This window comes from Pleurodeles waltl, chromosome 7 (genome assembly GCF_031143425.1).
Source record: "Pleurodeles waltl isolate 20211129_DDA chromosome 7, aPleWal1.hap1.20221129, whole genome shotgun sequence".
Taxonomy (NCBI): Eukaryota; Metazoa; Chordata; class Amphibia; order Caudata; family Salamandridae; genus Pleurodeles; species Pleurodeles waltl.
This window is the reverse complement of record NC_090446.1, coordinates 364,153,710-364,180,381: the sequence shown is the minus strand read 5'-3', so window position 1 is coordinate 364,180,381 and position 26,672 is coordinate 364,153,710. Positions and strand designations below refer to the sequence as shown.

Here is a 26,672-nt window from a genome sequence, read left to right as displayed (position 1 = left end):
TGTTTGACCTGTTTTTGATTGCTGCCATGATCCTGTCTGTTGTGTATTTACATTTACGTATTGCATAGGATGCAGGGATATTTTATGACTTAATAATAAGGGAATTCCTGCCACTTACATTGCTTGTCTGTGAAATGTATAATGAGCAATCTGCTCAGTGACGGCATTTATCAAACGGTAAGTATATTCGTAAATAAGAGTTACAAAGTGATATGAGCCCCAGAACCTTTTTTACATACAACCTTTTTTTAAAAGGGGCTGTGAGAGAAATAGCCGCTCTTTAAATTCAAACTTTGCAAATGCAAATTCCCGAGGTTTTGGTGGTTCCGTTGAGCTTATGACATCAGATCAAAAAAAGATAACGACAGCAGCAAGGACGACGGTTTGACCAAGGGGTTGTGGTTAAGAACAAGATATGGAATGGAAATCTCACAGACATTGCTTAAAAATTAAATCAGGGAGTAACGTAGTAAAAAAAAATGGGTCTCAAGGTGTCAAAAAGTCATCTGGAACTATCTGAAAAAGGATTTGATATTGAAATACGAGTGTGAACAAAAAGAACCCTTTTGGGAGTATCTCTGATGGTGGTTCAATCACCCCAAAGGGGTAAATCCTTTTGTAGCACGATGCTGTAATGTTGTCATAAGAAATGTACTAGCCAAGAGGAATGAGAATGTGGTGCATCCTTTACAACACATATGGCCAACGAAAGCACACAAAGAGAAGTATTAATTCCTGTGCAAGACGGCAGACGTGGGAGGGAGAAAGGGAGAGAGGAGGGAGGGAGGCGAAGGCCAACGTCAAGTTAAATTATATAAAAATACTCCCAAGCCATTTCATCTGGCTTTTAAACTGAATGGGTAACAGGTAAAAATACTACCCCACTCAGTGCTCAAGTCTTTCAGTTCTCATCCAGTTGACAGAATATTTTATTCTGAAATTTATAAAAGTAATAACCCTCCATAGTGAGTAGGATGAACACTTTTCAACCGTGTAAACAAACTTCAGTGCTCCAGAAAAAAGTACGATCCCTGGCAAGGGTCTGCCAGGGAACCAACCACCACCGTGTGGCTTTACCCTGCCACTGGCCCAGAGTACTTCCATTTCCCGGGATGGCACCCGATTAGTGTCCTTTTACTTCAGCACCAGTGCTGCTTCTGTGCCATCTTTCTTTCGTATGTAGAGGCCGTGACTCAGGTGGTACTCCCTCCGTAGGTAGGCGTAAAAATAATCGGAAACCAGTAGGATCTGCGGGTAAATAAAAAATACAATTAGCAATTACGTAAATACCTCTTGTGGTCATAGTTTAGGACATCGAAGACAAGATGCAGGTTGATTGTAACCGTAGAAGTGCTGCAGGGATGATTTGGCGCAAGGGTTCCCACAAACAGGTAGATGTTTACAAACAAGGTGGCAAGTTTTGGCCAATCAACACATGTTAAAATGATGGATTTTTTTAGGTGTGAATATATCAGTGGAAGGTTAAAATGAAGTGGCTACAAGTAAAGCTCTGGCTGTGTTGAAGGATCATTCTTCCAAGCTCAGCTCCAACACTAATGAGCTCCCCAAACTGGAGTGGTGGAATCCACTGAACACATCCATCAATCATACACATTGGATCACTGATAATCCAAGAATGCACATTTACACACGACATAACAAAGGGTATAGAGCTTCACTTTCCAGAATCAACAATCAGGGAGAGTACAGAGTTTAGAATAACCCAGTCCTCCTTAGGTGCAGATCACGTCAGTCATATACTAGAGACCCCCTACGCTACTGCCACACCAAATACGCCTACTGTTTCTGCTCGTTTTAGACTAGAATTTCTCTTCTCCTCTTTTTCTCTCGGCCCATGACTACCTATCTCTAACCTGGTCTCACGTTCTCTGATTATTTACCCAAATTTGCAAAGTTCTTAATTCAAGTTTGTTTTTTATTCAAAACCCGTTCTTGCCAGCTGCATCCTATAATGACAACTTCATGGGCAGACACCATCACCTTCTTTACTGTTTTGGCTCATATAAGTAGTTTCCTGACAACTTGACTCCTATCTGTTTTCAGAAACACGATTGTCTGCGATTTATGTATTTATTAGGAACAGTGTTCATCACTGTCGGATGGTGCCTTTTCACAGAACATATTTTCCGACCCATCATTTCACTTTGGGATTTTTGGTCTCTAACCCGTTTGGGCTCTACCCCATACCGACCACTCTTTTGAAGAGTACTTTCTATAACTTGAGGGCCTTTTTTGCTAGAAAATGCACAAATATTATGATACAGGCTGACGGTGGGTTTCCTAACTCCAGGTCAGATTGTGGAGGGCGGCATATTCAATGGTGCATCAACAAAATGTGACAGAAACGTAGTCACATACACACAATTGCCTCACCTGTATCAGAAAGGAAAAGCTACTCACCTGTAATCGTAGTTCCTTTCCAGGGGAATCTTCATCAAAATCGTATGCACAAAATAGTGCCATTCACATGTGGGGATCCCTGGAGCACTTTAAAAGTTACACATATATGTATAAAAAACTTTATAGAACTGTACTTTATATATACTTTACAGCAGTGGTTCCCAACCTTTTGACTCCTGAGAACCCCTATCGAATCATTCGAAGCCAGGGACCCCCAAGCAACTTGTACGATTTACATTTCAAACATTAAAACAGTAATCTGCAAAAAATAGACAAACAAGTACACACCAAATACTTGAATTACTAACAATATAATTTTTTTATTCATATTTATATTGACAAAATATGCAAAATCAAAACATTTTTATTGGGAAGGTTGGCACTGCATCTCTGCAACTAACCTTTCAATGTGTAGTTTTATTTAGGAAAGCTGAATCCTCCGAACAGATTCTACATTTCCCAAGCAATTTCTGTTTTTATCTTTAGGTACATAAGATCTGAGAAAGTTGTTTCACATAAATATGTGGTGGGGAAAGGAAGTAAAACCATAAGGGGCTCTCATCTCTATCAATAGCCTCTCTCTATCACATGTAATTCAGTTGTTTTATAGCACCTCTCAAAGCAGTGTAGGGTGTCAGAGCACTTTACAGAGGACAACAAGGTGTAGGATTCGCGACATTTTCTAAGAGTGCTGGTCTGGAGAAGCACAAACTCAGGATTCAGAACACAGCACAGTTAGCGTTGATTTTGATAACAAGAATGAATTTCTATGCAAGCAAACCTTTTTTTAGCAGCATAAGGAAAATTAAAGTCTAGGGAAAAAACAACTTTCTAATTTGTGCCTTGCAGTTTGCATGCAGCTCCTTAATGGCAGTTCATAGCTCACTGTGCTAGATTATGATTGCAACTTATGTACTGCACAGCAACAAAAGAAACAAAAGCAGTAACCCACTGTGCTATGCACATAAAATACTGTTCTCTGCCTGATACATGTTCTTTGCAGCAGGCATATTAGCCATCTGTGCTACCTTTGAGTCAAAACTGCCACTAGACAAAACTCCCATCTCTCTCCGGCAAGGTCATTAATCACTAGTGTCATTCGAAGCTGCTGGATGTACCAGAAAGTTTGCAGTGCTCTTAAAACTGCTGCACAAGGGAAGCAATAAATATATATTAAAAAAAAACATGCAAGTGTTTGTCAGTGGCACCAGCTGCAGAAGTGCCTTTCTCCCAGCCCAGGCCTGTGAACCCCCCCAAAGGAAGGCTAAAAATGAACTTTTATTGAATTTTCATTTTGAAAAGGCCAATTACATAATAATTAGTCACTGTTCTACAAAATCTTTCACAAACATTTATAAAAGGAAAAGAAAAGGATTAGTGTGGCATGGTTAGCCCATAGGCTGCAATGTAAAGCACAGGGGCGAGAAGCTGGCACTGTGCATTTATAAATCTCACAATACCCGCTGTAAACTCATCATGCCTCACAGATGACTGTTGGGTCAGGTCATTTTTAAGAAAATTAGAGGATCCAGGGTTTAAAATTCTGAGAGCTATAGTAGTACCGATCCAGGGAGGTGGGAGGATTGTTTATGATTTTGATGAGGATTTTCCTGGATGAGAAAAAGGATTACAGGTGAGTAACTTTTCCTCCTATTCCAGGGAATTCTCATTAATAAACATAAGCATTGAAAAGAAAAGCAAGCCTATCCCACAAACAGGTACACATGAAAAAATACAGCTACAACAATCACCCAAAAAAGTTCCTTAAAGAAGCCTGTCATACTTGAGTAACCACTCCAGAGTCTGAATATAGACAGTAGTGTCTAGTAAAGGTATGAACAGGTCTCTAGCTGGCAGCTTTACATGTTTTTGAAAAGGGAATTTTTAAGACGAACTACAGTTGTTGCTTTCTACCGCTTGGAATGTGCTTTGGTTCTACCAGGTAGGGAAGTCTTGGTTATTTGGTATGAAAGAAATATGCAGGAGACTATCTAGAAATATATATATATTTTTTTTCTTTCCTTCCTAGACCATAATTGAGGAAAAGATGGTCTGATTTTTGTATATCTACAGTTTTGTCTAAGTAGAATTTCAGGGCTCTTTGTTTATGTCGAAAGAATTCATGAATTTCTCTGCTGGAGCAGACGGATGAGGAAAAATGTAGGTAACAAAATGGTTTGGTTAATAAAGAATTTTGAAACCACCTTAAGAAGAAAGTGGGGATGAGTTCTCTCAATACCATCCTATTACTATGGAATTCTTAGTATGGTTCAGCAGAGTATAACACATTAATTTCACTCACTCTGCATGCTGAAATAATAGCAACTAAGAAAGCCACTTTCTCTGTAAGATGTTGTGGACAGGCTTTATGGATGGGTCCAAAGGGGAGTCCCATTAATTTAGATAAACCTACATTAAGTTCCAAAGAAGGAGAAAGTGTCTTAACCAGAGGGAATGCCTTTTTAATCCCTTCTAAGAAATCTTTAACCACAGGTATTCTAAAGAAAGAGGTTTGTGATGGTGATCTTCTATTGGCATTTATAGTCTCAAGGTGTACATTAATATAAGAAAACTGTAAATTAGACCTTGCCTAGTAGGTAAGTTATAATGACTTCTTGACACAGGGATGGATTGCGGCCAATCGAGATGAACCATAAGCAAAACCTCTTCCACTTCAAGGCATAGAGTTATCTAGTGGAAGGTCTGTTAGCCTCTAGTAATACATCCATCCAGTTCTGTGGAACACCTAGATGACCATATTGGAAAAACTCAGGAACCAGGCTATTACATTCTGTGATGGAAGGTTGGGGTGCAGGTTCTGGCCCTTGAACTTGTACAGGAGATCCGGTCTGCATGGCAATCTCCTGTGTGGCTCCTCTGACAGGTGAAGAAAGTATGTGAACCACCAATGACGAGGCCATTCGAGTGCTATCATCACCATTCTGGTTTTGGACCTGTAGCGTGTGATGACAACTATTGGTATGAGGGGGATGGGAGATATGCATAGAGAAACTTCCTGAACAGTCTATCAAAAAAGTATTCCCTCTCAAACCTGGTTGGTACAATCTGGAGTCGTGGTCTTGGCACTGTCTGTTGTTTGCGTACGCAAACACATCTATTTGTGGATAGCCAGAGTCTTGAAAAGCATCTTGCAAGACTTTTGTGTAGAACCATTCATGGTGTTTTTTTTCTCCTAGAAATAGTCGGCTGAGTGAATCTGCTTGAACATTCTGAATGCCTAGAAGATGAATGGCTGTTATTGTTAAATTCCTGGCTTTAACCATTTCCTTATTGCTTGAACTTCGAGAGATAGAGGTCTCAAAAGTAGGTTCCTCTTTGCTTTTCCAAATATTATATTATTATTGTATTGTCTGTCCGAACAAGAAGCAAGTTTGTTGTTATTGGCGGAAGACAAGGCTTCAGAGCCAGATAAATAGCACTCAATTATAGAAGACAGAGGTGAGAAGGTATAGTTTCTTACCTGTAACTCCAGTTCTCTCGTAGGGGTATTTCCATGATAGTCATAAGCGCTGAATATTCCCCGCCCCCCTGCAGGGACCCCAGAGCACTTTTCCCAATATAACTTCTTAAGTGTCCATGTTCGCCTTACTTTAGAAAGGCCTGCCAAGTCACTTAAGAATGTTCCTATGCAGCCTATAGGAAGGGCTACAGTGTTCAAACTTCTTCATTCAGTTTGTGCTTGAAGTAAATGCATTAAAATGCCTGAACAAATGAATATATGTTTCTAAAAAATTCCTTCACAAACCTTTTTATATCAGAAAACCCCTAATAAAGGAGTGCAGAGCAGTGCAGCCCATAGGCTGCCATTAGTAATGAAGAAAAAGGAGACTATGCCTTTAAGAACAGCCAGTCCTCCAGTATCCCATCAAGCCTACGGAGAGGGAGTTACCTCAGTTCTTTTTGCAGGCAGTTCTTAGCTGATAATAATGATTAACCTAATAAAGCAATTTATCTGCTCCCCCGGGGAGGTGGGAGGGTTGCTTATGACTATCATGGAAATACCCCTACGAGAGAACTGGAGTTACAGGTAAGAAACTATACCTTCTCTCGTTGCGGATTTCCATGTATAGTCATAAGCGTTGAATAGAATTGCAAGCCCATCCCATAACACGCAGGGGAGCAGATAGAGTAGTCAGAGAATATTCTCTCAAGCAAAAAGGTTCCTAAGAGAAGCCTGTCCTACTTGAGCATCTGGCCTAGCATCTGAGTCAAGGCAATAATGTTTAGTAAAGGTGTGAACAGATCTCCAAGTAGCAGCTCTACAAATGTCTGCTAAAGGAACATTCTGCAATACAGCAGTCGTTGCCGACTTGCCTCTGGTGGAATGTGCTTTTGGTTTACCCTGTAGAGTTTTCTTAGCTAGTTGATAGCAAAATAAAATACAGGAGACTATCCATTTCGATATTGATTGCTTGGAGGTGGCTAAACCGGTTTCCTGTTTTCTTCTTTGCGAAGAGGTCGATAGAAAGTGTGCCCCACAAACCAAAAATGTCTCGAGTGACATCTTCGTTGAGCACCCACTCGTGGTTCTCTTCTAGAACTCTGCTGAGGGCATCAGCTTGCATATTCTGAACCCCTGGAAGGTGGGTTGCCACTATGCTCAATTTCCTGGCTAGGAGCCAGTGCCATATTGACTGGGAGTCTTGAGACAAGACTCTGGATCTGGTGCCCTCTTGCTTGTTCAGATAGTACATAGTGGTGGTGTTGTCTGTCTGTACCAGCAAGTTGTCGGTGGTGATTGAGGGGAGAAATGCCTTGAGAGCTAGGTGTACCGCCCGTAGCTCTAGGAGATTGATGTGGTACAATGATTCCTTGTGAGACCATCAAACTTGTATTTGCAGATGATCCATATGAGCTCCCCATCCGAGGAGAGAGGCATTTGTCACAATAGTCTGCGTTGGAGGCTGTGTACGGAATGGCATCCCCTTTAGGAGATTGGCTGGAGAACACCACCAAGTTCGAGATCTGATTGCATGGGTGGACAGACAAATTCGGTCTTCCCAGTTCCCCGACAGTTGATTCCATTGGTCCGCCAGGCATTCCTGAAGCGGCCGCATATGGAGGCGAGCGTTGGGTGTCAGAAAGATGCGGGAGGCCATGGAGCCGAGAAGTGAGGATACTGTTCGCACTGTTGGGTGACGCATTGTTCGGAGAGCCCGACACTTCCGGAGAATGGATAAGCGTTGTTCCTCCGAAGGACACACTTTTGCCTGAAGTGTGTCTATGGTAGCTCCTAAGTAGTGTAACATCTGGGCAGGAACTGTCGTTGACTTGTGAAAGTTAACATGAAGGTCTAGCCGATACAGGAGATCGCAGGTCATCTGGAAATGCTGTTTTGCTTCTGCATAAGTGGATGCTTTGATTAACCAGCCGTCCAGATATGGGTATATGAAAATTCGATTTTTCCTGAGATGGGCTGCCACCACCGCCATGCACTTAGAAAAGGTTCTGGGTGCAGACCTGAGACCGAATAGTAGGACAGTGTATTGGAAGTGATCTTGACCCACCACAAACCTCAGGAATTTCCGATGCTTCTTGGCAATGGGGATGTGAAAATACGCATCGTGTAGATCCACTGAGCAAAGCCAGTCCCCTTGCTGAATCTGAGGATATATCTGGTGTAAGGATAGCATCCTGAACTTTTCCTTTCGGACCCATTTGTTGGCAATTTTGAGGTCTAGAATGGAATCTGAATTCCCTCTTGTCCTTCTTTGGGATGAGAAAGTATTTGGAGTAAATACCCTTCCCCCGTTGGTTGAAGGAACCTCTTCCACTGCTCTCTTTTCGAGGAGGATGGAAACTTCCGCCTTTAAGAGGTCGAGGTGCGCAGTTGAGGGTTTTGCCGGAATGGTCGGAGGCGGTGTGGAAAACCTGAGACAATATCCATTCTGTACAATGTTTAAGACCCAAGCGTCTGTTGTAATTCTTTGCCACTCTACCAGGCAATTGGTGACGCTTCCCCCCACCGGAGTGGTTAACGAAGTTGAGGGGAGGAAATTCTCAGGGTTTTGAAGTTGTGAAGGGTCGATCGTCCTCTCTGTGCTTTACGCTGAAGCTGATAGGCTCGTTGGTACTGCTGGTGAGATCTTGTAGGGGCCCATTGATGGGTTTGAATCCTCTGCGTGGTGTAGCGGCATTGGAAAGGTTGGAAGGACCGACGTTGTTCCTTAGGTTTGTCAAGACCCACTGCTTTTAATGTGTCCACCTCAGCCTTCATCCTCGCCATTTCGTCATCTGCATGAGATCCGAATAAGGTGGAACCTGAAAATGGCAGATTTATAATTTGTTGCTGAGCACCCGGCTTCAATGAAGTCAGCCGCAGCCATGAATGTGTTCTCAGTGTCACACCATGGCAATAAGAATGCACTGAGAGTAAAGACGCGTCCGCCGCTGCACTGAGGATCTGATTGGAGACCATAGTACCCTCCTTGGCTATTTCTAAGAAATCCTCTCTGTGATCTCTCGGGAGATGCTCCGCAAACTGTAATATGGAATCCCACAAGGATCTATCGTACCTGCCCAAAAGGGCTGTGGCACTTGCAGTCTTCATAGATGATGCAGCCAAACTGCAGACTTTTCGGCCTGTTGAATCCAGCTTTCTACTCTCTTTATCCGGTGGAGAGGTGGAAGACGGAGAGGTAGCGTGAGCTTTGCGAGCCGCCAATATAACCACGGAGTCTGGTGGAGGGTCAGAACGCAAAAACACAGGATCTTGTTCAGGGGGACGATACTCTTTATGCAGTCTAGATGATGCAGGTCTTGTTGTAGCCGGCGTGAGGAAGACTTCCATAGCAGGCTCTAAGAGGCCAGGTACTAGAAGTAGTAAAGGTCTGGCGGCTATACGCTATTGTAGAGTTTCAAATATGACCGACATAGATGGTGTAGGGGCAACCATCGGAATGTTTAGTTTTGACGCACCTCGGAGCAGTACTTCATGAAAGGTGTTAATATCATCAACAGGCGAGGACTGAGGTGGGGGTGATTCCGATAAGGTAGGGGAGTAGTCTCTGGTAGAAGACCAAGAATCTCTCTCATGACCCCTTGAACTTGATCTATGTGTAGATCTGCAGTGAGATCTTGAGCGGGATGAATCATGGCCATGACGTGAACGGTGGTGCGATGTAGAGCGCGGTGTTGCTGGGACACTAACCGGTACTTGAGGCACTGGAAGTGGTGCAAGTTGCGGTAACTCCTGATCCGTAGGCCGCGGTGTCTGTGACTGAGGTGAAGTTGGTGGCAGATCTGGTGGAGGAGAGGCATGAGGAGATGCACGAGTAGAAGGTGACGAGGGAAGCAGTACTACCGAAGTAGATCGCTCTGAGGAAGAATAAATTCTTCTTCCCTTGTGTCTCCTCGACGTCGATGGGCTCTTCGACGTCAATCGTCCTCTACGTCTAGACGTCAACGCTGTGTGGGACCTCGACCCATGACGTCTAAGTTTACTTCTCAACGTTGATTCCGACGACGCCGATCTGCTCCTCGACGTCATGTGTCCTGGAGTCTTCGACGTCGTGTGGTGGCTTGACGTCGAACGGCGACTCCTATACGACGTCGAGCCGGACTTGGACGGCGAGCATGTCGGCGCTGTACCTCCTCTCGACGTTGATCTTCTCGACGTCGACCGGGACCAATAGAGTTTACGACTTGAAGAACGCCTCTCAGACCTTCCACGACCACTGGAGGCTGAGGTATGAGCCCTGGTGGAAGACTGACCTTCCCCTCGCTCAGAAGTCCCACTGGTTCCTTGGCGTTTTCTCTCTGCTCTACCTTGAAGGCGAATCTTCTCTCTGTCATGCAATGTGCGCCTGGAAAATGTCTTGCAGATGTTACAGGAGGCAGGTATGTGTGAGGACGGCAGACAAATGATGCAGACCTCATGAGGGTCTGGTTTGGCCTTTTTTCTGGCACATTTTGGGCATTTGTTGAACAAGGAAGGCATTTTTTGTGTAAAAAAGCCTTAATTCTTGTCAGACAAATTCAAAATCCAAGAGAGAATGTCAAAAGACGTTGAATTAAGTTTTTCTATATTTTTGAAGAAAAAAACCTAAAAAGGTCGAGCTCAATGCTTCAGGGTCCTGTCAGCAGGTGCCGGAAAAAAGAACTGAGGTAACTGCCTCTTTCTAGGCATGATGGGATACTGAAGGAATGGCTGTTCTTAAAGGCATAGTCTCCTTTTTCTTCATTACTAATGGCAGCCTATGGGCTACACCGCTCTGCACTCCTTCATAGGGGTTTTCTGATATAAAAAGGTTTGTGAAGGAATTTTTCAGAAAAATATATTCATTTGTTCAGGTATTTTAATGCATTTACTTCAAGGACAAACTGAATGAAGAAGTTTGAACACTGTAGCCCTTCCTATAGGCTGCATAGGAACATTCTTAAGTGACTTGGCAGGCCTTTCTGAAGTAAGGCGAACATGGACACTTAAGAAGTTATATTGGAAAAAGTGCTCCGGGGTCCCCGCAGGCGGGCGGGAATATTCAACGCTTATGACTATACATGGAAATCCCCGACGAGAGAAGTCTTTTCTTTGTCGCACCATACTCCTTGAGTTCACAAGTGTCCCATGTGAGCTCCCCATCCCTACAGAGATGCATCTGTGATTAGTGTTTGAACTGGAAGATCCTGATGGAACAGTATTCCTATCAGGAGAGTCTTTGGTTGTTTCCATCATTGAAGAGATTGGATTGCAGGATGTGAGAAAGATCAGTTTCTTATCCCAGTGGTCCAATAATTGATTCTACTGGTCGCCTAGGGATTGTTGTAAGAGCTTCATGATAAACCTTGCATCTAGAACCAAATATATGCAAGAAGCCATTCAAACGATTAGAAATAAGATCTGTCTTGCCGCTGAATGACTACTGTGCCACTTCAAGCACACTGATGATAACCTCTCCCTCTAAGGATACACTTTTGTGGACTGTGTATCTATTACTGCTCCAAGGTACTCTATTTTTGCATTGGGTAAGTTGTAGACTGTCTGAGATTTACTTGAAAACTCAAATTAGTTAGTGTTTTCAGGCAAGACTGGAAAAATTCCCATGTCTCCGTTCATGATATGCCTTTTATTAGCCAGTCATCTAGATATGGATGGACAAAGATTCTTTGTTTCACTAGATAAGCAGTGACAACAGCAATACATTTTGCAAATGATTTCGAAGCTAATTTTAGTCAAAAAGGTAGGACTTTGTGTTGGTTGTGTTTTGAATCCACTAGAAATCAGCTTTCAATGTTTTGTTATTATCGGTATCTAGATGGAGGCATTTTGCAGGTCTATTGAATATATCCAGTCTCCTTGGTGTAGTAGAGGATAGATCTAGGGTAATGCCAACATCCTGAATTTATCCTTCGGCATGTACTTTTTTAATACCTGAAGATCGAGAATGGGTCGGAGTTCTTCTTTTGTTCATTTTTTTCACACCAGAAAATATCAGAAATAAATTCCCACTCCTCCTTGGTGGCAAGAACCTCCTCCACAGCCTCTTTCTGCAAAAGACTGTTGGCTTCCTTGTGCACTAGATCTTTTTGATTTGCAGATGTTGTGACAGGTAGAACAGAAGGAGAAGGGGACTTGAAATAAAGAGTATCCATTCTGAACAATATTCAAGACCCACTTACCTGTTGTTATGAAATGCCACTCTTTGAGATGGTAGGCAATCCAGAGTGACTGACAGACAGTCAGTCTTAGCCAAGATGTTCTTTACGCACAGGTTTCATGACAATAGCCACGAGCAGCTAGATCTGAAATGTCAGCTGCTGCAGCTATCATCTGGTTTGATACTAGGCCGCCCTCATTTAGAATCTCATGAAAGTCCTGTCTGTCCTCTTTTGGTAGCTTTTCTGTAAATTGTTGTAGTGAATCCCACACACATTTATCATTCATCTCTAGCAAGGACGAAGCACTAGCACCTTTCATCATAGATGCTGATGTTTAGCACATTTATTCCCAGCACATCTATTTCTTTGCTCTCTTTATCCGGTGAAGTAGAAGGAACAACAGTGTGAGACATCGTCGCCAAACTACGATGACCGAATCTGGAGGACTGTGTTCTAAGAACAGGGGGTCAGGGGGCCTTTATTTTGTGAAAAGTCTAACTGAAACAGGCTTGACAAATAAGTGCACTGCAGCTTCCAATAGGCCAGGTACGAGAGGAAGTAAGGGTCTTGCAGTTGCTCTGTGATGAAAAGTCTCAAAGATAACAGACGATGAAGTAGTATGTATATTAATGTTTAATTTTTCTGCCCCTCTAAAAATGTCTTGTTAAAGATGAGAAGTTCATGCACAGGAGAGACTCCTGAATGAGGTGTATCTGTCAGAGTAGGTGAATAGCCTACAACTGAGGAAGGAGAGGTTGTCCAAAATGGAGATCATCTTCTGTGCCAAAATCTTGATCTCCTGCTTGATCTTCTAGAACGTCAGGATACTGATTTGTTTTTTGACGTTCTCCCGAATCTATATCTGGAGACATGATGTCAGACTCCTAGATCTTCGTGGAGGCCAATATGGTGAAGTAGTGAGTTGTGGGCTTCTCAACGGAAATGCAGGAGCAATAGGTGGCATACTATTAGTTAGTATGCACAGAGAGAATTGAGCCGATGTTGATCTCCTGGGGGATGGTGTACTTGAAAGCCGAATCTCAGGTGTGCCCCGCAATGGAGAATAATTGCAGGAATACTCAGAGTCTGATGTATGTGTGTTAGGAAATGTCTCTTTTTGCATGTTCACCCCTCACCCCCATTTTTGGACTGACACTGCTGGTATTTCGACTCTGAGAGTGCACTGAGACCTGCTAACCAGACCTCAGTGCCAGTGTTCTGACCCTAGACAAATTGCTTGTCGAATTGGATACACACAATTGGCAAGGACTGGCTTACTTATAAGTTCCTAGGATATGGTACCCAGGGAATGTAAGGGAGCGTGTCAACTCAGGGCTGCAGCACTGTTTGTGTCACCTTGTGTGTCTGGGTACAAAAGGTCCTCAGCCTGCCACTGCAGACTGGAAGGACAGTGTTTACATAGCCAGTTCGACTTTGCCATTCACTCCAGTGGCAAAGCTTTCCTATCCCTTAACAATATATATGTCTCCCCCTAAGGAAGGCCTACAGAGCCCTGTGGCAAGAGCTGTATTTTGTTAAGCAAGTCATATATTTTGAATATGTTTTAACAGCAACAATTTCAAAGTGCCGTTTTGCTGTTGATAAAGTTAGTAGCACCACTGGCTAACATAGGGTTACTGGTTGGCACCCCAACCCTGCTAACTCCTGAATGGGACTACCTAACTGTGTCACGTAGGGTATCAAGTTAATCGTGGCATTAAGCCCAACCTGATGTTTAGGTCAAATTTAATACCACAATAAAGTTAAGCAAACTTTTAGAAAGTTGCCACTCTGTACTTCAGGTAGTCCAGCGGCCTCACAAACGCCCTGCAGACCGACAGCTTGCTGATCACATGGGGAGATGGGGGGGGATGACCCCCCAGCACAGGAACAAAGGCAGCTGCTGCAGAGTGCGGTGTCACCTTCTCTCCAGGGTGGCCACTCAGGGTGTTATACCAAAAGGCAAGCTTCAAAGGTGAAGCCGCCTTTGTGAGGGAAGTAGCGCAAACACCCCTGAGCAGGATGCCTTTTGTTACTGAAGACAAAAGTGGAGACAGGGTCAAGGAGGGAAAACATGCCGAAACCTGGTTCTACCATGGGCATGAAGCCCTTTGTCTAGGGTGGGCTACCAAGCCCTTACAGACTGAGGAAAGAATTGTGCCATCTTGAAAGGGGCAAAAATGTGGCACTCTGGGAAAGTCAGAGGCACACATCACAGGAACTTTGTCACTGGGTAGGAGGGGACGCAGTAGCATGTTGCCTACTGACTGTGTGGTCCCCTCAGGGCACTTTCTTTTTAATAAATATAGCACCCTTGCATCTCTGACCCACAGATCATGCTGTAATAGGAGAGATGACCAACAAAGGACTGCCCAGCTGCCGTTGGATCTGCATGAAGAGAGGACTGCACCTGCTGCACTTTGGATAGCAATATTTGGACTGTGCCTGTGACTTATGGCTTGAGGAAAACTAGATTCCCAGCCCCAACCTACAGCAGTGACTCCAAGGATCAGTTGGCTGATCTCCTGGAACCAACACCAGGGACAAAAGAGTTGAAGTAGCCCAAATCGTTAAGTTGGCAGCCACTGAAGAAGTTTTGCTGCTACCAGTCGCTGGGCACCCAACAGGTCAGATTCGAGATAGCCAAAAGTTGCACCTGAGTCTGCCTGACCAAGAATGCTATCCAAGTCTGGACTGGTTGTACCAAAGTGTCACTAGCCCCACCTAAGGATTTTGCCCCAGCCGCAGTGCAGACTTGACCAGTAGCCCAGCCATTGGCTGGCCGGCTACTGCAATATAGAGGACTTAGAGGGACCCTGATGGACAGAGGAACACCCACAAAGACTCCCCCACCAACTGCACCACAACCAGAGCAACAATTAAGCATCCTTTACCTGCATCCCTCAGCATCAGGACCACTCCACTGATGTCTATGGTGGATGTCCTATAAGGTTTGGATCGTGCTTCAATAACGCTCTGGCGGCCAGGTAACCGTCCAAAGTGTCCACTCTGGCCCCTTAGACTTCTGTCCTGCCAGAATAAGTTGCTCAACCTGGGCTGGAGTAGCCAAACTAACTGTATCAAACTATTTAAAAGTTTCCACAGTTTTTGTTGACCAATGGTTGTTTGTGATAATATCTTCTAAAATCTGTATTTCCAGAACCCTCTGGTGGATTTTGTTCATCAAGGACTCTGAAAATCCATCAAAATATAATCTATATTTATAAATTGGTGTCTTCTTTCTTTTGTTTGTTGTTGCTTTATTTCATTGTTTGGTGCTGTTAAATGCTTCATTTAGTTCCTTTGCTAGACTTTACTGCTCACAGCCACAGCTACCCAGGGTTGAGCTTGAGGTCAAGTAAACAAGCCTGACTTGACCCAAGACGGAATTTGTGAATGTACTGCATGATAGGGCCCCACTGCCATATCATATAGTACACTCAAATCCTGACATTGGTGCCTAGTGATGAGCTCCAGAACTTGTGTTTAGCTGAACCATAGTTATCTTTGGGAAAATGTGATGTATCCTTGTTGTGTTTTGGGATATTTGCTGTTGGCGGCCCTAGGCCTACCCACACAAGTGAGGTACCATTTTTATCGGGAGACTTGAGTGAACGCTCGGTGGAAGGAAATTTTTGGCTCCTCTCAGATTCCAGAACTTTCTGTCACGCAAATGTGAGAAAAAAGTGGGTTTTTTTTTGCCACATTTTGAGGTTTGCACAGGATTCTCTCAGCTCTGTTTTCTTTAGGAAAATATGATGTGTCCACGTTGTGGTTTGGTGCATTTCCTGTAGCACGCACTAGGCCTACCCACAGACTCCCCTAGGTGTCTAATTCTAAAAAATGCACAGGTTTCTGAAGAGGGTGTTGCCTTGAGAGATTTGTCTGACTTGGCAGAACTTCAAGGAGCAGGTGGTCCATCCAGAGAGGACTTGAGCCAGGGACTGAAGACTTGTCACACTCTTGATGGCTTGAGACAGTTGGCTGTCACACAGGAGGGAGGAGATGCAGTGGTACCTATAAAGCATACTGGGAGGCGACAATCCTGTACAGTGAGGCAAGGGACCTCAAACCAGGAGCAACCAGGAGAGTGATGGTCCCTCAACAGTACAGGGAATTACTCCTTAACCTAGCCCACAACATACTGTTGTCTGGGCATCTGAGATAGACTAACACCTGAAAGAGGTTGGTCAACCATTTTTAATTGCCCCACATGTCTGAGAAGGTGAAGGAGTTCTGTCGCTTCTGTGTTACCTGCCAAAGCAAGTGGCAAGCCAAAGGCTCACCTGATTCCACTTCCTGTTGTGGGGACTCCCTTTTAGAGGGTGGGGATTGACACTGTTGATCCCATAGACCCACCTACTGCCTCTGGCAATAGGTTTACCATGGTGGTTAGGGACCATGCTACCAAATACTCTGAAGCAATTCCCCTTAGAACAGGTACTGCTCCTGCAGTAGCAAGACCCTTACTTGGTATTTGTTTTTTTACCAGAGTAGGGTTTCCTAAGAAGGTCACTTCAGATAGAGGCACACACTTCATGTCTGCCTATCTGAAAGCAATGTAGGATAAGTGTGAGGTGACTTACAGGTTCACCACACCCCACCACCCATAAGGAAATGGTCTTGTTGAAAGATTCAACACAACCATGAAGGGCATGTTCTTCTCCCATGTCTATTGTTTGCCTGCAGGGAGGTTCCTCAGAAAGGAGTAGGTTTCACTCCTTTTGAGCTACTCTTTGGACACACTGTCAGGGGCCCCCTAAGCCTGGTCAGATAAGGTTGGGAGAGACCTCAATACGGAGTCCAAACCGGACATCCTAAATAATGTATTAGGCCTCCGCTCCAGAATGGCAGAAAACATGAAGAAAGCAAACAGAAATTTGGAGGCCAGCCAGGAGCTCGTCAAGCACTGGTATGACTATGGATCTGCTATGGTTAAGTACCACCCTTAACACTAGGTGTGCTTGCTAGAGCCTGTGGCACCCACAGCCCTCCAAGACAAATGGACTAGACCTCATCCCAGCTAGGAAAAGAAGAGGGGAGTGACATACTTGGTGGAGTTAGGTAACCCAAAGAACCCTCATAGGGTGATACATGTGAATAAGCTAAAGTTACATCATGACAGAGTAAATATTACAAAAACCATAGAGACAGATGGTGGTGAAGAGAAAGAAAGTGAACCTCTCCCAGACCTGATGTCAACCAATGTCAAAGATGGTTCGGTGGAGGTGAGTAGTTCTCTCTTCCACTTTGACCAATCAGAAACAGAAAGATGGTTACAACTTGCTTGGACAGGGTGCTGGACTAGTTTCCTTTACTCCAGGTCTGGCAATACGGTGCACCTATGATGTGGATACAGGTGGCAGTTTACCTGTCAAGAACAAGATGAACAGAATGTCAGATCAAGTCAAGGCTAGCATTAAAGCCAAGTTGCTAAGATGCTAGAGCTGAGGGGTGATTGAGCCCTCCAGTAGTCCATGAGCCTGCCCTGTAGTTCTGGTGCCCAAATCCAATTCAAGTGTAGATAAACCAGAAATGAGATTCTGCGTGGACTACAGAAGTCTAAATGCAGTCACCAAGATAGATGCTCACCCCTATACCCAGAGCTGATGAGCTCAGAGACTAATTGGGGGCTGCAAAATATCTGAGTACCTATGACCTGACTTCAGGTTATTGGCAGATAGCTCTCACACCAAGGGCCAAGGAAAGGTCTGCATTTTCAACACCAGAAGTCCACTTTCAGTTCAAACTGATGCCCTTTTTGTTGAAAGATGCACCTGCCACATTCCAGAGGTTGGTGAATAGAGTACTTTCAGGTCTAGAAAGTTTCAGTGCAGTATATCTGGAGGATATTGCTGTCTTTACTTCCACCTGGGATGATCACTTGGTCCACCTTAACAAAGTGCTTCAAGCCCTTCAACAGGCAGGGCTGACTATTAAGGCAAGTAAGTGCAGATAAGTCAAGGGTCTGTATTATACTTGGGTCACCAAGTAGGTGGAGGTCATTGTTAAAAATTGGGTTTCTACTTGACAGAGGCATGCTCCCTACTGAAGAAGGAACCACAATCCTAGTCTGGGCAAGTCACAAACACACCCTAAATTAACCTGCTGTAGCTCGGCACAGAGCAGTCAGGCTTAATGTAAGAGGCAATGTGTAAAGTATTTGTGCAACACGTCAAATACTAAAACAGTGAAAACACCACACAAAAAGATAAAACACACGGTTAAACAATAGAGCTTAATGTAATAAATAACACAAGACCAACATTACAAAAATCCAATATGTAGAACTTTAATTATGAATTTTTAAAGAATAAACTGTAGAAAAGCACTCGCAAGCAAAATGTGCCAACTTGGGCTATCTGTTTGTGCCGGACCGGAACAAAGTAAAAAGTTCAGGCTGATGACGAAGGAGCAAAGACCGGCTACTGGGATCCAGTGAGGCCCACGTTGGAAAAAAATGCACCTTAATCCTGGTTCCGTTGATGTCGAAGAAGCGGTAGGAAGGCTGAGTGATATTTCTTGATCGATCCCTGCAGTGGAGGCAGTGGGCAATATTTCCCATGCAGTAGAGAACATGCAACGATTTTCTCCACGCAACAGCAGCACTGCGTTGGGTCTGAGATGTAGTGATTCCGAAGGTAATGTGCCAGCACCACAGGTTTTGACCAGGGGCTACAAAAGGGCTCAATCACCCTTAGCTCCAACATCTTGGAGACTGCCTCCTTGATGAGTGCTCTCACTTTGTCATACAGCCTGTATATTTTGCTTTTGACAGGGAGGCTGCCTCCAGTATCAATTTCATGTTTACATAGGTGTGTAACCACAGGAGGGAGGGAAAACAAAGAGGAAAACTGTCCCAGCGATTGTTGACAGTCGCTCTGCAGTTCTGAAGTCAGGGTAGGGGAAGATTTACACCTTCTACTGACCCATCCTTGTCTTTGGAGGCTGGGAGGTCAGGGAGATGTTCATACACCTCTTCCTCTCCCAAATCTGTCATAAACAGTATGGGGACCTCAGACCTTTCAAAGTGGGGCTGGAGGCAGTTGATATGGAAGACCCTTATGGGGGGTTTGAGGTCTTGAGGTCCACCAAGTAGGTGATTCCCCCTTTCTCTCCACCACCTACTAAAGCTCAGACCAACAGTATTGAAGGGCCCTGGGCTCTACTGAGTCCATCACCCACACCTTCTGTTTAAGATGGAATTCCTCAGGGGTAGTTGGTTGCATCAGTGCTTCATTACCTCCTGACTTGCCTCCAAGCTTTCAGAGCTTGCTTTCCAAATGTGGCCATCTGACTCCAGAAGGCTACTATATAGCATCCTAGGGAAGGTTTCTGGAAGCTTGCTTCCACTTCTTCATAACCAGGCTGAGAGGTCCCCTAAGAGGGTGCCCATACGGCAAATCATAGGGGCTAAAACCAACTCCCTTCTGTGGCACCTCTCTGTAAGCAAAGAGCAGGCATGGTAAGAAGATGTCCCACATATGCCTCATGGGCTCTGGGAGGCCCTTGATCATGCCCCTGAGAATCTTGTTGAATCTCTCAACAAGTCCATTGGCTTGTGGATGGTAGGGGGTGAAAAACCTATAAATAACTCCACACTCCTTCCACACTGACTGCATACAAAGTTGGTGCCCTTGTCAGGCAGCACTTCTTTGGGGAAACCTACTAGTAAAAATCCTCATTATGGCTTTAGCCATTGCAGGAGCAGTTGCAGTGCTCAGAAGGATGGCCTATGGGTACCATGTGGCATGGTCCTCCAAGAAAAGGATGAACCAATTGCCAGAGGCTGTCTGGGGATCCATAGGCCCAACAATGTTGATGCCCCACCTCTTTAAGGGGATGCAAACAACAGGCAAGGGATTTAGTGGTGCTTTCAGCTTCTGCCTTGTCTTCCCACTGGCCTGGCAGGTGAGGCAAGTCCTACAGAAAGTATCTGAGGACATTGTCATCCAGGGCAAGTAAAAGTGGATGACAAGCCTGGCAAATACCTTGTCTGGTGCATTCCAAGAGCCAGCTCCAGTAAGAAGGCCCTGTAGTGCCAGGGGACCTCCGGGGCCCCATGCACAGGCGCCTTAGGCTTACTTTATAGAAGGCCATCCCACCAGTAGATGCATTGACTCCCTGAGGCATCACCATCTGCCTGGGCTTCGGTCTGTTGCCTCATACCCACCAAGGTAGGGCATTCTTTCTATGCTTTACAGAACTCCTACCTGGTGGGTCCCCTTTCTGCTTGCCATCCAGCAAGTTCAGGCTGGTCACCAAGGGTGACAATGCCCTTTTCAGTGGGCTCCGGTGCTAAGTCCTTTGGCGCCCCATCCACCTCAGTTGGGAGACATTAGGGGCTGGTGTACCACCCCCACTGCTCTTTCCTTTCCTGGCAGTTTTCTGGGCCATTGTTTAAGGCTCCAGATGGATTTGACTCACTATCAGGGTAGCCATAGACCTGGTGGATGCGCTAATCCACTCAGGCAACCCCAACATTTCTAGGTGTGATTTAGGCTCCCCTTTACTTACAGGAAGCATGCTCACGTTCATTCCCTAACTAACAGTACAGGCACAACAGAACTCACAGCAACTTTAAGAAGACCTGAGGACCTCCACTCCCAACTCAAATGGAACAAGGGCCACTAGGTAGTGACCCTCACATTGTCATCTACTACAACCAGATGGAATGTAGTAGGTAAAATCTGCTCTGGCTAACAGCTGACTCTTTACCATAGTCCTATTGGCTCCTGTGTCCCTCAGAACTCAACACCTTGCTCATTCAAGGTGACCCACTGCCTAGACTTTGCAGCTTTGGAAGGCATTTGGGATTTAGGCACCATCTCTACATCACCCAGGGACACTGGGTTAACCTCACTGACTGGGACAAACTCCTCCCTAAGAACAACAGTCACTAACCCTGGTGTATTTCCTCCATTGAAAGGCTGTGCCCTCTTAGGATCACCCTTGTAATGCTCATTCCCAGAGCACTTGTCAGGGAAGCCTTTGGTGGCCAGATTGGGAGTGGGGCCCTTTCCCTTGAGAATTGTTTTGGGGGCCTTGCAAGAACGCCTTCTTTTTATCACCCCCTCCTTTTTCTGGTAGAAACTCTGACCAATCTATAGGAAGTCGTACCCAGCCCCCCAGTTGCCTTTTTGGACACACTGGTGCTGACCCAGATGTCTCCCTCCCCAGCAAGCCACCTGGTGGTCAGTCAGCTTGCTACCCACTAGGTTCTAGCGCAGCTCTGTAAAACAAATATCAAGCAGGTGCTTCCTCAAAATTAGGTTGCACAGCCTTGTAAAATGTTCTACCTTGGTACCCCCCCAGCCCTTCAGTGCCTTCTTGAAGTAGTCTAGGAAATCCACCCAGGTTTGTGTAGGAGAATTGCAGTTGTCCCTGAACTTCTGCCTAGATCTCTCAGGGGTCAACCCAATTTTTTTTTACAAGAATGGCCTTCATAGGAATTTACTATGCCTGGTCCTCTACCTCTGGTTTTAGGAGTGTGTCCCTACCCATTGTGGACATGTACCTCCACAAGCTAACACCAGTACTCCTCATGAACCCTGTGCACACCTAGAGCCTCCTCATAAGCCGAGAACCATTTGTCAATAACCTCTCTCACCACATAAATGGGCACTAAATCCTTTGGTACGTGGAGCCTTCCTTCTTCAGTGGGCACTGCAAATATGCTGCCACCATTGCTGCTGGACACGGCCTGTTAGGCTTGGATGTTTAGCTCCTTAAGCTTAAGCTCAGGTGCCATCCTTGTCTCCTCCAACCTCAATTTCCCGCTCAACCTCCCTCCCTTCCCTCCCTCCCTGTCCTCCAGCTCATGTGGGGACAGGCCTATGGCAGATACACTGTTACCTACTCCATCCTGGGCATCAGGGGCATCCATGTCATCTGCTGGGGTCGACTTAGACTCTCCTGGGAACTCAGGACCCTGACCTCGGTCCTCTCTCTACTCCTCCTGATGGCACTCCTTTCTCATCATCGTCATCCACCTCATCCTCCCCTGAGGTTGCGTGCCATCTCTGAACTTCCTTAAAAGCCCTCAAGGATGCTTGAGATCCAGCCTAGTAGACTTATTGTCTGCTTTCAATCATTTCTGTTCACAGAGTTTCAGCAGCTCATCCCTGTAGAGGGTGCCAAAATTGCAGACATCACTATCCATGGTACAAAAATGTTAGTCCACTTACATTTAGGAAAAGGGGAAAATAGGCAATTGAAAACTAAGAAAGCCTTTTAAAAATCATAATGATCTTTACATGTAGAATAGTAGCGAACAAGTCACTATGGCACTGCACGAAAACAGACCCTATTCTCACCTCTGATCACCAATATAAGAAAGTGGGTTTCTGGTTGGCAGAGGCATGCATCCTGTCTAAGCATGAACCACAACCCTAGTCGGGGCAAGACACAGACACACCCTATATTGACCTGTGTTCACCCCCTGACAACCGGTAGAGCAGTCAGGCTCAATTTAATAGGCAATGTGTAAAGTATTTATGCAACGCTTCAAACAGCAGAACAGTGAAAACACTCCACACGAAGATACCACACCAGGTTAGAAACATAGAACTTAATTTACTAATTAAAACAAAACCAAAAAAACAAAAACCCAATAAGTAGAACTGGAATTATTACTTTTTAAAATAATAAAATTTAGAAAGGCACTTAGAAGCAAAAAGCAACAACCGGGCTATCTGTTTGCGCCAGACCTGGGCAAAGTCAAAAGTTCATGCTGACCACGATGAAGTGCGAGCCTGCTACAAGGACCCAGTGAGGTTGGCTAAACAAAATTACTTTAATCCTGGTTGCGTCAACGTTGCAGTTACGGGGTGCAGCTGAATCGATGCGCCAGTGTCAATCCCTACAGTGCGTTTATCTTTCCCACACAGTAGCAAAGATGCATCGATTTTCTCCATGCAACAATGACGATGCACTGGGTCTGAGTTGCGGCGGCTCCAAAGGCAATAAACTAAGGCAGATCCACACTGGAGAGGTGATGTGTTGACTCAGATCCACGCAATGGGGCCGATGCGCCAGTCGGATTCATTCAACAAGGGCAATATGCCAGTTCCGATCTGTGCAGTGCAAGCAATGCATTGTTTCAGCTGCAGCAAACACATTAAGCCCACTTCTAAGAGTACAGGACTGGGGTGGCACCATTTGACAGAGCAGACTCACAAATGACACAGTCCAGGTGTAGATGAAGTAGAGTTGAAAGTCTTTTATGTCCTTCAGAAAACAGTCAGCTGGCCCTTGGAGTCACTCTGGGTTTACGTGGATCCAGCCCTTCACACCCAGGCGGAGAGGATAGCAGGTCAGCACAGCAATAAAGCAGTTCTTTCAGAGCAGCAGATAATGAGAGTGGAAGTCCTTCAGCAGCACAGCTGTCCTTCCTGGCAGGGTATCCACAGGTCCAGAAGTATACGGAGTTGGTAGGGTCAGAAATCCAGTCCTTATACCCAGTGGTCCCTTTGAAGTTAGGGAGACTTCAAAAAAAGGCTTTTTAAGTGCACAGAGATCCTCTCTTCCTGCCCTGGCACCAGACTCACCACAGGGGATTAAGCAAACCTTTGTGTAGGGACAGGACACAGCTTATTCAGGTGTAAATGTGAGGCAGTGTCCAGCTCCTCCCTTCCATCCTGCCCAGGATGACCCATCAGGATGTGGATGGCCCATCAGTCACACCTAAGCTCCACAAAGCTAATCTGTCACCCACCCCAGACATGTATTGGAGGCAAGCTGCAGGCACACACGGCCAAAAGCAGGAAAATGCCAACTTTCTAAAAGTGCCATTTTCAAAATGGTAATGATAAATTCGACTTTGATATTAAAGAGGATTTAACATTACGATTCAATAGGTACCAAACAGGGCAGATCCATCCATTCTCAATTAAGAATTACAGCTTAATAAATGCAATCACCCATGTTATCTTCTGAGAGGTGTAGGCCTCACACTAGTGTAAAACTAATTTGAGAGTTTTTCACTAGTAGGCCATATAAAACTTCAAAGTATATTTCCTGTCTTTTATTTACACAGCACCCTGCCCCATGGGCTACCTAGTCCCCTACCTTAGGGGTGACATATGTAATAAAAGGAGGGGTTAAGACTTGGCAAGGGGCTTTAAATGCCAAGTCGACATGGCAGTGTAACACTGCATTCAGGCTGCAGTGACAGGCCTTGGACAACTGTTAAGGAGCTACTTGAGTGGATGTCACAATAAGTGCTGCAGGCCCACTGGAAGTGTTTAATTTACAACCACCGGAGTCTATGGTAAGCTATTCTACAAGGGTCTAATAAATAAATTAAATATGCCAATTAGGTATATACCAATCAAACCAAGTTTTAGGCACAGAGCACTTTAACACTGATTAGCAGTGGTAATGAGCACAGTGTCGTAAGGCCAACAAAAATTAATTTAGTGACACTGGAGGCAAAACGTTTGGGGGAAGACCACCCTAAGGCTGTCAAGTCTAACAGCCATGTATAACCTCTCCAGCTGAAGACTCAGACAATTCTGGCCTGGGAAGCTCTAAAGATTCAGCCACAAGTAAGTGCCTTTGTAGGCCTGACTGTGTACTATAGGAGGTTTGTAAAAGGATAGGGTACCACAGTGGCACCCTTAACAGAGTTACCTCCGAAAAGCAGCAAGCAAATTCATATGGACCTACTCCTGTCAAAATGCCTTTGAGATCCTTAAGGAAGCTCTGTGCTCAGCACTAGTCGTATAGGCACCTAGCTTTAGTAAACAGTTTATTGTCAAGAGTGATGCTTCAGAACATGGGATTGGGGCAATCCTGTCACAGTTAAATGACCAGGGTCAAAATCAACCAGTTGCTTTTATCAGCAAGCGATTTTTCCTCAGAGATCAGCGTTGAAGCGCCATTGAGAGGGAAAACTCTGCTGTGGTTTGGCCCCTGAAGAAGCTAGGAGCCTACTTGTTTGGGACTCACTTCACAGTTCAAACTGACCACAGGCCTCTCAGATGATTGATGCAGATAAGAGGAGAGAACCCTAAGTTGATGACGTGGTCCATTTCCCTACAGGGTATGGACTTTACAGTGGAAAGCAGGCCAGGGATTGACCATGCCTATGCAGGTGGCCTTTCTAGGTTCTGCCACTTAGCTGATGAGAATCACCAGAATAAGGGTAAGTTGCTCATCACCTTTCGTCTGGAGAGGGGCCATGTAAGGAAATGTCTTTTTTTTTAATGCTCGCTCACCCCCCACCTCCAATTTTTGGACTGATGCTGCTGGTTTTTCAACTAAGAGTGCACTTAGGCCTGCTAACCAGACCTCAGTGCCAGTCTTCTGACCCTATACAATTTGCATCTTGAACTGGATACACCCAATTGGTAATGACTGACTTACTTATAAGTCCCTAGTATATGCTACCCAGGGCATGTAAGGCAGATGGCTCACTCAGGGCTGCAGCACTGTTTGTGTCAACTGGTGTGACAGAGTACAAAATGGCCCACAACATGCCACATCAGATGGAAGGACAGTGTTTACACCTCCAGTTTTACTTTGCCATTCACTACTGGTGTGTCAAAACTAGGGCCCTGAAAGGGAGATCCCTAGCAATTCATTCGCAGAGCGTGGAGAATGGGTGGTTCGGCAAGGAATCTGCAACTAGATATTATCTCTACCAGATAAAGCGTTACCTAAGGTAAGTAACTGGTTCATTGGATAGAGACTTCTAGCTGCAGATTCCTTAGCTTTAAATAGATACTCAAGCAATACCAACCCCTGAGGTGGGGATTGCAAACTAAGTTCAAACGAGAAAGACCTGCAGGACCGAACGGGCAAAATGCCCCTACCTGCAGACCTGACTGTCCAGGCAGTAATGTTTAGTAAACATGTGCAGATGGGACCATGATGCTGCTTTGCAGAAGCGGAATTCTGTGTGCTAATGCAGTGGTCACAGATTTATCTCTGGTGGATTGAGGTTGCAAACCTTCAAGAGGTTGCTTTTTGCCCAGTGGGTACAGATCTTGATGCACAGTATGACCCAACGAGAAATGGTTAGCTTCTGCACCGCCTGCATTCCCATACCAAACAAAGAGTTGGTTGCCCCGCCCAGAACTCATAGATATGATCAAGATCGAATGGGGCAAGAGATTTCACATATTTTTCCCAGCGGCAGATGTATATCATTTTGGTGGAGGGACACCTGGCTGTCAAAATGACATTACAGACTTTGGGTTATAATCAAAAGCTGTCAAATGATGCGGCACAATCTCGAAGCAAGCAGGCGTAGAGTGGACAGATTTGGGTATAGAAGGTTCCACTGCTGCAGCAACAGAAGTTCCTCCCGAAGCGGTAGTCTGATCGGAGGAGTGATGGCCATGAACCCTAATTGGGTACCACACTCTCTGTGCCTGGTCTGGGGCGACAAGGGTGACTTGGGCCCGGTCGTTCCTGATCTTCTTGAGAGCCCTGGGCAGGAGAGGTATGGGCAGAAAGTCGTACAAGAGGCCTGAGTTTCACTCGAGAAGAAAAGTGTCTCCGAGCGAGAGCTGCTTTGGAAACTCCAGCACGTAAAACTATTGACATTGTGCATTCTCAGCAAAGGCAAACAGATCCAACCAAAGCTCTCCCCACTGCTGAAAGAGTCTTGCACCACCTCCGGGTGG

At 45.1% G+C, this 26,672-nt stretch overlaps 1 protein-coding gene across 3 annotated transcripts in view; it reads right to left on the bottom strand.

Annotated features, from left to right (window-relative positions):
• Nucleotides 1–668: 668 nt before the first annotated feature.
• The window catches only part of PIGU (phosphatidylinositol glycan anchor biosynthesis class U), a 205,455-nt gene continuing 179,451 nt past the window's right edge, over nucleotides 669–26,672 (bottom strand). For all 3 annotated transcript variants that reach the window (XM_069243809.1, XM_069243811.1, XM_069243810.1), the window contains one exon: nucleotides 669–1,248. In XM_069243809.1, coding sequence (XP_069099910.1) covers nucleotides 1,135–1,248 — 114 coding nt within the window. In that variant the 3' untranslated portion in view covers nucleotides 669–1,134. The remainder of the gene's footprint in view (nucleotides 1,249–26,672) is intronic.